The 13,005-nt window shown below is 38.1% G+C and overlaps 1 protein-coding gene across 1 annotated transcript in view; it reads right to left on the bottom strand.

The window, feature by feature from the left end:
* Nucleotides 1-9,093, bottom strand: part of KLHL1 (kelch like family member 1) — a 197,657-nt gene extending 188,564 nt beyond the window's left edge. Inside the window, exon 1 of the mRNA XM_021548042.4 lies at nucleotides 8,567-9,093. Within this exon, the coding sequence (XP_021403717.3) occupies nucleotides 8,567-9,054 (488 nt within the window). The 5' untranslated portion in view covers nucleotides 9,055-9,093. The remainder of the gene's footprint in view (nucleotides 1-8,566) is intronic.
* Between the last annotated feature and the right edge of the window lie 3,912 nt (nucleotides 9,094-13,005).

Genomic DNA, 13,005 nt, shown 5'->3' with positions numbered 1-13,005 from the left:
TGATTTGCTTTTGTTTTCCTTCATGAGTTTTGCACAAAGCATATCTACATAGCAGCAACAAGACAGCAAGGTCAAAACAGAACTGTTTTTCCATATGGTAAGAGTAGGAAGAAGGATGAAAACAGATGACAGAAAAATACAAATGTTACAAAAGGTTGAATATTTTAATGTTGATGAAACATAGTCAAACAGAAAACTTGACTGATACAGTTAAAAAAAAGATTGAACTGCAGATGATGTGTTCCATTAATTATACCCAGCTACTTATTAAAGAATAAGAAAATCACTGCTTTATTAAATTCATAAAATCAATCCTGTGTGATAAAGATTTTTGATTTAGATTCAATAAATAAGTTTGAAGTTTTGAAAAAGACATTTCCATCTCTCAAATACATTTTGAGATAATGGCAAACACTAAAATATGAAACCTCTTATTTTCAATGTTACATAATCTTAAATGTTTATTTCTAATATTCCATTTTAATATAATAAGGTGAAGTCCAAACTTTGGTATACACACCACATTAAACCAAGTCTTAATTCTCTCTGTGTTTTTCTGTTGGCTCATTTCTGAGAATTAAATACCCATCATTTATTTTCCACTTTATCTCATTAATTAAAGTAAATATTTTTCATGAGTCAAGTAGAACAGATGATATTACACATAAAGTAGTGAAAATGGAAATCAAGAGATAAGATTTGCCTGAGTAAGACAAAGAATGGATTCAGGATCCTAATTGTAGGAAAGGTCTGTGTGACAGCCAAAATGTGGCCAGGACATATGCAATAAAGGACTGAAGAGTGAAGAAATAGGAGCTATGATTGCAAATGTGGTTTGGAAAACCAGGCTATTCATGACAATCACCTCTGATGCCTTGAATATATATCATTAGGACTACAGAACTGTAACACTGGCCTAAACTAACATTAATCCTCAGCATAGGCACTATTTAGGACTTCAGCTGGAAATAGAAGATATGGAAAGAACAATGTGACAAACTTGAAGCATTTATTGAAACGTCTAGCTAAATTTTAACATAAATTTTGGAGAAACTTTCTTTTATTTCAGATATCAGTTTCATAGTATCAGTTTCAATTGATATTACTTTTAACTGATATTACAGTTAAAAGTAACATTTTCAAAAATTTTGAAGTAAGATATTTAAATTACTAATGGAAAAACATCTAAACAAACCTTTACTTAAACTCTTATCAAAAAGTCATAATATTTTAGTATTTGGATCTCTGTTTATCTTAAATTCTTGGTAAATTATGAATTTTTGAAATAAAAGTCAGAAATTTTAGATACTGATGAAATTAAATTTTTGAAAAAGTTGGGGGATTTGGAGGATTTATTTTTTCAGTATTATTAGGGATGATTACACAGTTGCTTGTATTTCTGAGGAAGTTGCAGCAGTTCTCAACTCTTTACAGGATAAATTTCCTTTCTGAAACTTTTAATAACATCTAGTTCTTTCCCTAGTGTAAATAGTTTACTTTAGATCATCAATTATGTATTTTAAGAAATTGTTCTAACAATACCAGGAAATTTGTATGTTAGAAAATTCTGCCAAAATATCATAGCAGAACATTTAAGGAGCACTTTTTGCCTAAAAAATGCAAGTTTGAGATACAAAAAGAAAGAGCAAATTCTTCAGCTGCTTCCAACAGGGTATAAAGAAAATTAGTCACAAGGATAAGAAGTAGCTGCTAGAAAGCAATGATCACATGTTAAGAGTATGTTTATCTTTATGTATCAGCAGCATTCTTACAAATTTAACAGATTTCAACAATATGCTTAATTTTTTTAATGTACAATATTTAAATGAACTTCATAGGAATTAACTCTAATTTATTTATTAAGAACTATATAAATTATATACATATATGCACTTTTAATATATGTCAATATTATGATGTATATATAAAGAGAGAAATGCAGATGATACATATTTATTTGAGTATATATTGACTTATCTAAGTCCCTACTATTAATATTCCAGAAATGGTTTTATGGAGGTAAAAAAATTATATTCAAGCCAACAGTATTTCTGCAGACTTCTCTATAAAGATTCACTATCAATTGGATTTTCAAGATGGCTATTCTCTGTTCTTTATTTTACGTTGACTATGAAAAGGTTGAAAAGCATTTCCCTTTTGCAATGTTCTTTGATGTTACACTTAAGAGGTAGTTAGTTTTAGAGGTCTTTCACCGATTCAGTCACTCCCTGTGCAACTGATATTTTCACTGCCAAATCTTTTCTTAATGTTATATTTTTTAAAAATATTCCTTCAAAACAGTGCAACTTAGTCCAGAGGAAAAAAGAATGGTTGGTTTTGTCAAAGTTGAAAGTACATGGGTAACAACAACCAAGAAACTGGTCAAGTCCTTTGCTTCCTAGCATGTTTAATGGGCTTATGTTTTCTAGCAGCATCTATACTTTTATTGAGATGAGTGATATGCTTTTTACTAACATTGTGAAAAAATAATAGATTCAATTAATTCTATCCTTTTATTCCATCTTTTTAGAACTGTTTGAATTTGCAATGCAGACTTCAAATGGTGTTCTTTTTACCAAATTTAATTGAACATTAAACATTTAAATCAAACATTTAAACCTGAACTAGCTACTTTAGACTATTGTTATACTCAATGAAGAGAAGTAGGGACATCTGATAGATAATTCACCGTATTCAAAAATGTGCATCTAAGATAAAGATAAATCCTCATCTTAGACTAAACAAGTTACTCAAACTAAAGTGGCTTGCTGACCCATTAAACATAGCAAATACTAGCATCAGCTTGGCAGAGAATGATAAAACAAATCAAGAGAACAAAGTAAAATGGGGAGCTGAGGTAAAAACATAGGAATGGGAATTCTATTATGATTTTATTAAAAATTACAAAGGAGATAAGGGAAGACATAAATTATACTGAAATTCAAAGATTACAAAATAGTTAGGGAGAAACAGAAGAATGAGAGGTCCAAGAATGTTAATGAACTACAGGAAATTTTACTTTATTTTTAGAACTATCTAGGACAAGGTATAGGCAAGACTGGACAGAAATACGTAAATCAATGAGGCAGATGGTAAAAGAAGTTGGTAAAACCAAGTAATGACTTCTGGGTAAGGAATCTAGGATTTGAAGAAGATAGCTGGGATTCCTTTGAGACTATAGAAAGAAGAAAAAAAACCCAAGAACAAGGTCCAGGAGAATTCATATTCAATAAAATAAAATGTAAAGAGGATGTAACAAAAGCAAGGGAACACCAAGAAGAAAGTTATATGAATCTGCTTGTCTCTATAATTCCAAATGCAGTGGAAGACTCTAAATACTTGCCATATCTTCAGCTGTTGAAGTCGTCAATCTTTCTGCAGAGAAAGCACACAATCATTGTAGTAATTACCAATGTAAAAATTAAGAACTTTCTTTTATGTCAGTTGTTGTATCAGTTCAAGTGGCAATGGGATACACAGGGAATCCTCAAGTTTCTGTTCTGCATTCAAGTGATGGACAAAAGAAGTGGCAGTACATGAAGTGACTTGTGTGTTCTTCTGCTTCTTTTATTAAAAAGCAACCAAAACAAACAGCCAAGCTTTAGAAATGCTGTTCTGCAAGTACCAAAGCCAGTTTTTAAAGTTAGGAAATTCTAGACCTAGATTCTCTTTGTAACTTATCTAATTCCATACACGTGTATATATATACAGCCTTCAGCTATGTGATCTTGCACTATTTTTATCACCTGATTCTTCTGCATCCCATGCACAGAGCATAGATCCTCTGAGACTGAATAAGAGCTTTGGAGGAGAAAGGTCTGTGGGCTGTGTTGTGTAGGAACCCTGACTCTTTTGTTGTGGAAGTTAAATGTATAAAAACAAAAGCCTACAAGTTATATAACCATTTTTAGAAGTTTCATAATAGAGTTAAAAAACTGGTTTATGACAAAAACAAATGGATTATCCTCTTCTGATTCCATAACCTAGAAATGCAGAATTGTGTGATCTATAAATCACCCCAAGCATTAAATTACTATCTTAACAAAGTAGTCTATACAAGATAATATAAAAACATAAGCAGCTATTAATTTGAGTTCTTTAGTATCCAATCTTAGGATCTGGTTGTCACAGGAGAAGGAAGCTATGTTTCAAATATGGATAGTACCTCAGAAAAGCCACAGCTATGATCACTTGTGAAAATATTTGAAGTTGTGAGAGCTCACAGGGTAAACTAAGACATAGGAAGGTACCTTGATTCTCCTCTTCTTGTAAGTTCAGGTACCAAGATGAAAGCTGTAAACAGGAAACTCCATTTACTTAGAAACCAGAGACCATGATCCTCTCATAAGACTAGATAAACTTAAAGCAGTACATGAAGTAGCCAAGTAGCAGATTTTTATGACAGTTTTATCTCCGTTTTCTAAAATGATCAAAATATTTTCTCATTAAATTAGAAAGCTGCACTGAGAATGTTGATCATCCTGATAGGTTTCAAATTCATAACTTTCTATAGCAGCACGCCAACCACAAGGTTGTAGGTTGCTAGGAGAAAAGGAAGAAGACTTGGAAGCAGGAGAGACTAATGGGCAAAAGCATCAAAATGCAGGATCTGTGGACTCAGAACAGAAAAACATAAAAGAAATGCTTATACAAAAGCTTTGAGCATATAGTTTAACCATGCACATTTTTATGTTCCTGATTCTACAGTGATCACAATCATTTAATTTAAATAAATAGTTTTGACCACAGAGACTTGCAAGCTACATTTCTCAGTTAATGTTTGAATTAGAAAATCATTCTCTCAATTATCAATCTTTTGGATTCCCATTAATACTGTTTTTTTTTTACTTCCCATTGACAAACTTGACAGAAGCACAGTAAAATGCCTAACTCATTACTTTCCTAGTGACTCAACATTTAAGCATGAAACTTTGAAACTCTGTTGTGTGAGGAAGGTACAGTATTCAGTCCTTTTGCATCTTTCTTTATGGTACACTATTAGACAGTATCTAATGATGGGAGGATTTGCCATCTTCTTTCAGAAACTGTATTTTCATATTCTTGTATGTTTTATGGAAATTGTCAGTGCTTGCTTTATGTGGGTCAGGCATATCTGGCACAATCTTCTTGGAACTGTCTCTTAAACAAAATGTTAATTGAATCCTGTGTTTTCCACTTCTGCACACAACCAGAGGAGTCTGGGACTGGTTTGCAGATGGGCTCATCATTTATGGGTGCAAGTGAGAACAGAGAAAGTAGTGGGAGAAAAGTGCTATGTGCTCTGAAACCAATCAATTCAATGGTTTGTTTTTATTTTTCTTTTTTTAATCTCTCTTTCTGGCTTGCCCCCCCCCCCCCTCCCCCCACCACTGTAAAATAGGGCTGTTGCAAAAATAAACCTGTTACTAGTTTGTGAGGCACGTACTGTGTGTAGTGGTGAACAGTGCCAAGGGCTCATGAGGAATTACATCTTCATAGGATTTGAACAGTGTGAGGCTAGCAAAACATGCTACCACCCACTCAGGAGGGAGGGACTAAAATACTAACTCATTGTCTATTAAGTGAATCCCATTCATGTTGGGGGTTGATTAACAAGTCACCTGAAAAGAGCCATCATGATTGTTAAAATCTCCATTATAAACTTTGAGGCTCTGATGGATGTATCACAAGTCTTTGCACTGGTATTTTCCAAGCGTTTTGTGGCTGATTTGTAAATCTTAATTATAAATTCATATTATAGATTTTTTTCCTAACAGTTTTGTCTTAGGAAATGTAGATTAAAAAAAAATCTTTAAATATCCACTAGCATCTATTGACAATTTTGTCATGCCAACTCTAAACCAATTTGATATGCGTGTTTCCAAGCAATTTCAAGTAATCAGACCACGTTCTAACACTAACTGTTAACAGTAAAGCATCTTTTTTTTCTTTTTACAATGGAAATATGGAAATAGAATAATTGGGTAAGTACTTTATAACATGCCCTATCTAATCCTTCAGTCTTCTTAATAGGACTATCCACATAACCTTACTTATGCATAGATATACTGCACCATTGGCATGGCAAGATGTTCTTCAGATACATGCAATAAACTCACATTAGTAAAGTAGAATGTATTTATTATTACACAACCATAATCTCTCATTATATAAATCCCACAATATCTAACATTACATTAAAACCAAGAATTCAAGATCCTCCAGCTTTATGTTTAGCTTAGATGTAGAAACAGTAACTAAAACTCCACTGAAAAACAAATCCAGCTGAGCTGAAGAAGGATTCCAGTACAAAAACCATGTACCAAGCTGAGGAGACCAGCTGGGAAAAACCTTAATAAAAAGAAACTAACAAACAAACAAAAACCCCAAATAAGAATCCAACCAAAACTCTTTTGGAGCTACAAGGGTACCAAGTAGATACTAAAAATAAAAAAAAAATTAAAAAAGAAAAAAAACCCAAAAAAAAAAAAAAAACACTACAAAGCAATTTTCACTTCTACATATATGTCAATAGCAGAAAAAAACATTTATAAAAAGCCTTACGTATACAGAATGAGTGAGACATAACTTTCCTGGGCATTAGAAGATTGTTGGATCATAGAACTTTCAAGCACAGAACTGCCATTTTTGCACCACTTGACCACCTCTTGGTATAACGTACAAAGTTCGTAGAGGGAAATGAAAGGTTCTTTGATAAGAAACAGAAGGTCAAGTCTTAGACTCTAAAACTATCTAAAACATTTTCATACCTCAAAAGGCATCATTTTCATTATTAATGTTAAGTCACATCTCCTGAAGCAGTTATTTTAAATCTGAAGAAATTTGGGCATATTTCTTCAACAGGATTATGAGCTACTGATGACTAGATGTGTTGTTTCACTAGCAATGAATGAAGAACATGAAATAAATGGATTATGAAAATCAAGAGCAGCAAAAGCAGTAATTGGATACATAATGTCACAGAGTACATACATTCTATCAAGTCAACTCTTATGTACAAATCAAGTGGTGCCACTGAGAATCTACAGATTCTATAGAATCTACAGATCAGTGACACACCTAAATGAAAAGTCCATAGAATGAAACTATATTTATAATAGTTCTTTACCTCTTCCATTCCATCCCTCTTTAACAACCTTGAAGATATAACTTTAAGGTTGGTATTTTGTCTGTCTTTGTAGTGTATCTGATAACAATGTGAATTGAATCCTAGGATAAGCACCTTCTTGTTGCTCAGAACAACTTCCAGTGTTCATAAAAACTTCAGTATTTTGATTTAAAAATATATCCTAAGTCACTTACCAACTATTCCGCGTGTTTAAATTACATAGCTCTTAAGAAATTAACTGTGCTAACTGACAAAACAATAAGAGAGTCAAGGCGAGAATATATGCTTTCGGGCTCTCTGAAAACATGTAACATACTCAAAGTTACACACCCATACGTTTATCTACAACTGTACTAATCAAAACATATGCACAGTGCTGTCCCTTCATGTAATAAAATATTTAATACTATATGTATTACTTTCAATACGAAAAAAAAGAACTAAAACAAATAATTTTTTTCATTTCTTTTCATGTTTAGAAACAGAACAGTACGTTTCTCTCCCTAGGGAGAAAAATCCAAACAAACAAAAAACAAGGGAAATTAAAATGAAGTAATTTTAACTGTGGGGAGGTAGAGGCAAGCAGAGTAAAAGAAATGAATCATTTTACCCTTAGGACTATCTGTATTGGAGGTTTTCTGAAAGCTCTCTGTTAGCTACATTTCCTTCTTCAAATGATTGTAACTTGTGTTTCAGCTGGGCATGAGGAGGGCAGGGAATGGGAAGGAAAAGCAATTCAGCATGAATGCATTTGTATGAAACACAAGAATCTGGATATGTTTTTCTTGCTCTTACAACCTCTTATGTGTCACTCGGTTGATGACACATGAAATTCTTATAAATCTTATTTTTCTCTGCGGTAGATTTTAACACCGAGTTTCAGGAAAGCGGACGCTTTTACTTTCGAGCTTTCACCTGTCATCCCAGTACCCAGAACAACACCACCTTCCGCTAGCGTTTTAATAAACTTCTGAAAAAGTTGGGTAGGGACGGTCGCCAGCGCGGAGCGCCGGCTTTGAGAGGCGCTTGCTCTCGGGCCAGCCCCACGAACGGGGGCAGCCCAGGAGAGGGGGCGGAGGTGAGGAAAGGGACAGGGACAGGGACAGGGACAGGGACAGGGACAGGGGCAGCCGCAGGCCAGGAGCAGGGGCAAGGCCAGGGGCAGACCAAGGGCAGCATCCCTGGTCCTCCGCACCCTGACCATGAGGCTGGCCGGTCTTTCCTGGGACTCTCGGCAGCCCTCCAGCCGCCCTTCCCTCCGCCTCCAAACGCTGCCAGCTCAAACGGGAGGAATCGTCGCGCCTCCAGACCCTCACCCTCCCGCAACAACGCCAGCACACCGGTCCGGCTGCGCCGCCGCCCCGCCGCGGCCCCCGGGGCCGCGCCGCCCCGCGATGACCCCGCGGGTCCGACCGCGCCCGCCGCGCAGGCGGCGCCGGAGCGGCCGCGCTCCCCTACCTGTGCCCGCCTCCGTCACCTGTTGCCCGGCCGCCTCCATCGGCGCAGCCCCCCGGCGCGTCCCCCCGCTCCGGCGGCGCCAGGGGCTTCTCGGGCTCGCGGGCCACCTCCATCCCGCCGGGCACCGCCTCCTCCTCCTCCTCCTCCAGGGACTCCACGTAGAAGACGGTGCGGGGCGGCGGCGGTCCCGGGCCGTGCCCCGTGGCCGGCCGGACGCCGGCGGACAGCAGCGTCCCGTTGGGCGGGCTGGCCGTGGTGGCCGCCGAGGAGGAGGCGGAGGAGGCGGATTTCTTCCAGAAGACGCCGTTGCCTCTCTCCTGGCTCTTCAGCAGGCGGCTCTGGCTCGGTCCCCAGTGCTCGAAGCTGCTGTCGGGCGGCAGGCAGCCTCCCCCCGCCGGGCCGCCCGCCGGCGAGGGGTGGCTGAACAGTTTCCAGCGGAGGCGCAGGATGTGCTTCACGTCGAAGTCTTTCCTGCCGGAGCCGGACATGGTGCCGCGGCGGGCGGCGGACGGGCGCGGGCTGAGGCGGGACTCACGGCGGCCAGGCAGGGCCAGGCGGCGGCGGCGGCGGCGGCGGCGCGGGGCGGCCCCGCTCCGGCAGCGGCGGCGGCTCCTGCGGGCAGCGCTGGGCTGGTAGGGCGAGGAGTGGCAGCCGCCGGGCGGAGAGAGATGCGCGCACACACCAGCGCGGAGAGAGAGAGGGAGGATGGATGGAGCGATGCACAGAGCCAAAAGGACGTAGAGACACCCAGCAGGAAAGGGAGAAAGAGGGGGAGATGCTCAGAGCTGACGAGAACTGCACGGTGATCAGTGGAAAGGGGAGGAGAGAGAGGCAGAATTGAGGGACATCTCTCAGGGGAGACGGACACTTGCAAGGGAAGAGCGGGTGAGGGAGGCTGCGAAGACGCTCTAATCTGATTAACGGGAGAGCGAGCCCGGAGAGGAGCGGCGGCGGCAGCAGCCACAGCGGGAGGCAGGTGGCACCTCCTCAGTCTCTTAGAGCTCCGTGACCGAGTGCAGACAGAGAAGAAAAAGTCACCTGGAAACCTCTCTCCACCTCCCTCCTTCCCATCCCGTTTGTCTGGGGAGTCCCATGCCTGCCGTTATCTGGGATGGCAAAGCCTGAGAGCTGGCACAGAAAGAAATCGGGGCTCCTTTATATGCACTGTACGTAGGAGGGGGAAAAAAAATCCCCCCCGTGAGGCTGTCAAGGTCCTCAGTATACAATTTTCTGTCTATCTCGGCGCCTCTCACCAAGCCGCCCCCTCCCTTGCGTGTGACGCAGATGTGCTCTGGGGCCGTCAGTGTGAAGAGACAGAGAGAAAAGGAGATGCTTCAAGCTTCGTCATGCAAGTAAGTCGGCAGGTCACTAATTGCCCCTCACAGCCTCCTCTTCTTCTCCCTCCAGTGCAGGTCTCCTCACCTTGGTATTTTGGTTCAGAGGCAGCTGTATATTACTGGAAGCAAAATAAAGTACAACAACAAATGTATCAGCAGCAGTAAACACATCAATGTGAATAATAGGAGTACAGACTTAATAGACTGCATGCAGACTGGATGAGGTTGCAGGTTAACGATGTATTCTGCGGGTTCCATTCATTAACCTGTTGGCTCAGTGTTGCTGTACCACTAGAAAACCTTGGCTAGTGGTACAGTGTGTCAAAACAGAAATAGCACAACATATCTACTTACCTTTCATACCTGCTCTTAATGCAGTCTGACAGTGATAAACCCAAGGGAGGTTCCTTTCACAACATAAGAGATCTGCTTAGGAACATCTGCCCACTTGGGAGGCATGTCACAGAGTACACTGCATCGGAGACATAATTACAGAATTAAAAGCTTTATGGTGAAATGTAGAAGGGGGGTATGGCAGTAAAATTGCATATTGCCACCTGGCAATACACAGAATACCTGTAATTCACCTTTATGTTACAAAGTAATGTTTTAGAAGATTTATCCCAGGGAAAATGATGTATTTTCAACCAAGAATCTTTGCATCGGCCAGCTTTACCCATGCACTCATGAGCTCTCAAAAGTTTGTTGTTCTAACACTGTGAAATCAAGAAATAAGGTTGAAGGATATATTTCCCTCAAGCTGGATTTTTTTTTTTTAACTTCTTATTCATTAAGTATTATAGCTTGAAAATTCCTCCAGGGAAGCACACAAATCAAATATAAATTAAAAATTTTATTACTGTTATATTTACTTCATGACTGAAGCATTACTGTTTTGTTTAGTTTGTCAGTGGAGTAGTGCCTCTGGATAAAAACTGATATTAGGGTTCGTGTTTAACACTGATAAAGTCTTGGATTTAACAGTACAAGAATTCAGGGCACCAAGTCCTACTTTAAAAGGAAGAAAAAATTCCACTGTGCATTTTAAATATTGTTTCATGTCACAACAGCTGGACTGAAAACTCCCTGGTGCGTCACCTTTTGTTCTCAGTATTCAGTGATAAAAAAGAGACAAAAACTATTCTAAATCAAACAGAAGATACTGTTCATTTTTATCCAGGAACTGATCTGAGTATGTGCTGCTTAGGAGAGCAGCGGGAAGAAATGCCTAGAAATCTTCATCTAGAATAGGACAGATGTAGGGCAATATTTTCTGACAGTCTAGAAATGCATCCCTTATGATGAAATACATGAAATAATCTATAGTGAAAACTGGCTACTTAGTGTCTACTTACATGCTCTAAAAGATGGGGATGTCTTCATTGAAATACTTTTAATCAATTCATATATAGATAGACAGAATGCTATGTCTTCTGTGTGTAATACCTCTTAACTGATTAGGCCTATTCAGATATTCTGATTTGAGGAGAATTGCATCATTTCTTGCCATGTTAGAAATCTTAGTAATTTTTAAATCTGCATAAATATTTAATTTGATAATTTGATGTGAACCATTGATAAGTTAGACATTTATTTCACCTAAATAGATAAATATAAATGACAGTACATTCCAACAAAGTATATTTTCTAAATATACTTGGGAGGTCACTCAATGAATATATATTATAGTACAACCCAAGGAAGTGATTTAGATTTTTTTATCACCTGTCCATGCGGTACAAACTATCAAGCAATTAAAAGGAAAAGAGGTAGAAAATACTTTAGGTTATTTGTTATTCATATGTTTTTATTTCAGTTATGTCAGTAACTGAAATAAAGTCTTGGATGTTTTTTTAATAACTAAAATCTCAGCTTTTCAATATATCATGTGTAGGCATTGACATACTTCTTAACATTACTTGATCTTTTCATATTTAGTACATAATTTTTTGCAGTAAAAGATGCATTAATTTGGCATGTATGCCTGTTTTTTTCTGGCATGAAGATGTATGAACACTTGAGTATCATAAAATGAAATCTGGAAAATTGTTTTGATTATCTTAGTTCATATCATGGTCACAATTATTTTGTCACTGTACAGTAAACAAGAGCTACCTCCAAAAACGCTATATTGAAGAAGCAGTCATTGTCACTATATATATTTAATTAATAAATTGGTTTCCTGAGCATGAAGTAAAAGAATTAAACAGGTTGGTTTAGTTAGGTTTTCACAGAACCTTATCTTCATATTTCACAATTAATGCCAGGGAGGAAAAGAACATATTCTAGATTATCACATGAGAGAAACACAGAATGTGTTTGAGTTTCAGTTGAAACTTCTGGTACATAAAAATATTAACTAAACTCTGTAATTTGTCTAGGTTTGCTTCTCTATCCAGAAGAAGAAAAAATACTTCCCCTATTGGTGTTCTAGGGACCTTACTCCTAGGAATTACACTAAAATAATTAGCTTACTAGTCAAATATGTCTTTGTCTACTCATATGGGATTGACATAGACATATGAACAGAACTATGAAATTACACTTGTGTTTTTGGTTGTCAAAGAGAAATATTTAGATGTCTTGCAGTCTTCCATCTGTATTTTATGTGTTCCATGAAGTATAGCCAAAATAATAATGATCACAGGTAAACTTTCCTGTCTGTTGGTTGCACACTGTGCATCACATTGTATTTTTGTTTATTAAACATCATTTCTCACCTTCCACCCCCAATGTAGTTTCCCTGGATTATTCATTGCCACTCAAATCTTGAATAATTTTACAGACTTTACTTGAAAGTATTCATGACTCTTTTTTCTTTATCTATTAGTCAGGCAAACAGATGAAAGTGGTTAATCTTTATGTTCCTGTTATGAGTCAGATTCTTGACACTTTGTATTTTTGCCTTTCTAATGCTCTTCAAATGAAATAAATTCACATAGTCATGTCTCTGAGGAAGTCGCATGCTCATGTTTTATAGAAAAAATGGCCTAGGGATATATATCCTTTTAATAAATCTTTCAAGTAGTAAAAAGCACTTACAAAGAAAAAAAGCTTGAAGTAGGTATCCAAAAGAGTAAGATTTTATTAACCGTCTTTTCT

This window comes from Lonchura striata, chromosome 1 (assembly GCF_050655825.1).
Source record: "Lonchura striata isolate lonStrDom1 chromosome 1, ASM5065582v1, whole genome shotgun sequence".
In the NCBI taxonomy this organism is placed as follows: Eukaryota; Metazoa; Chordata; class Aves; order Passeriformes; family Estrildidae; genus Lonchura; species Lonchura striata.
This window is presented reverse-complemented; position numbering and strand designations above follow the sequence as displayed.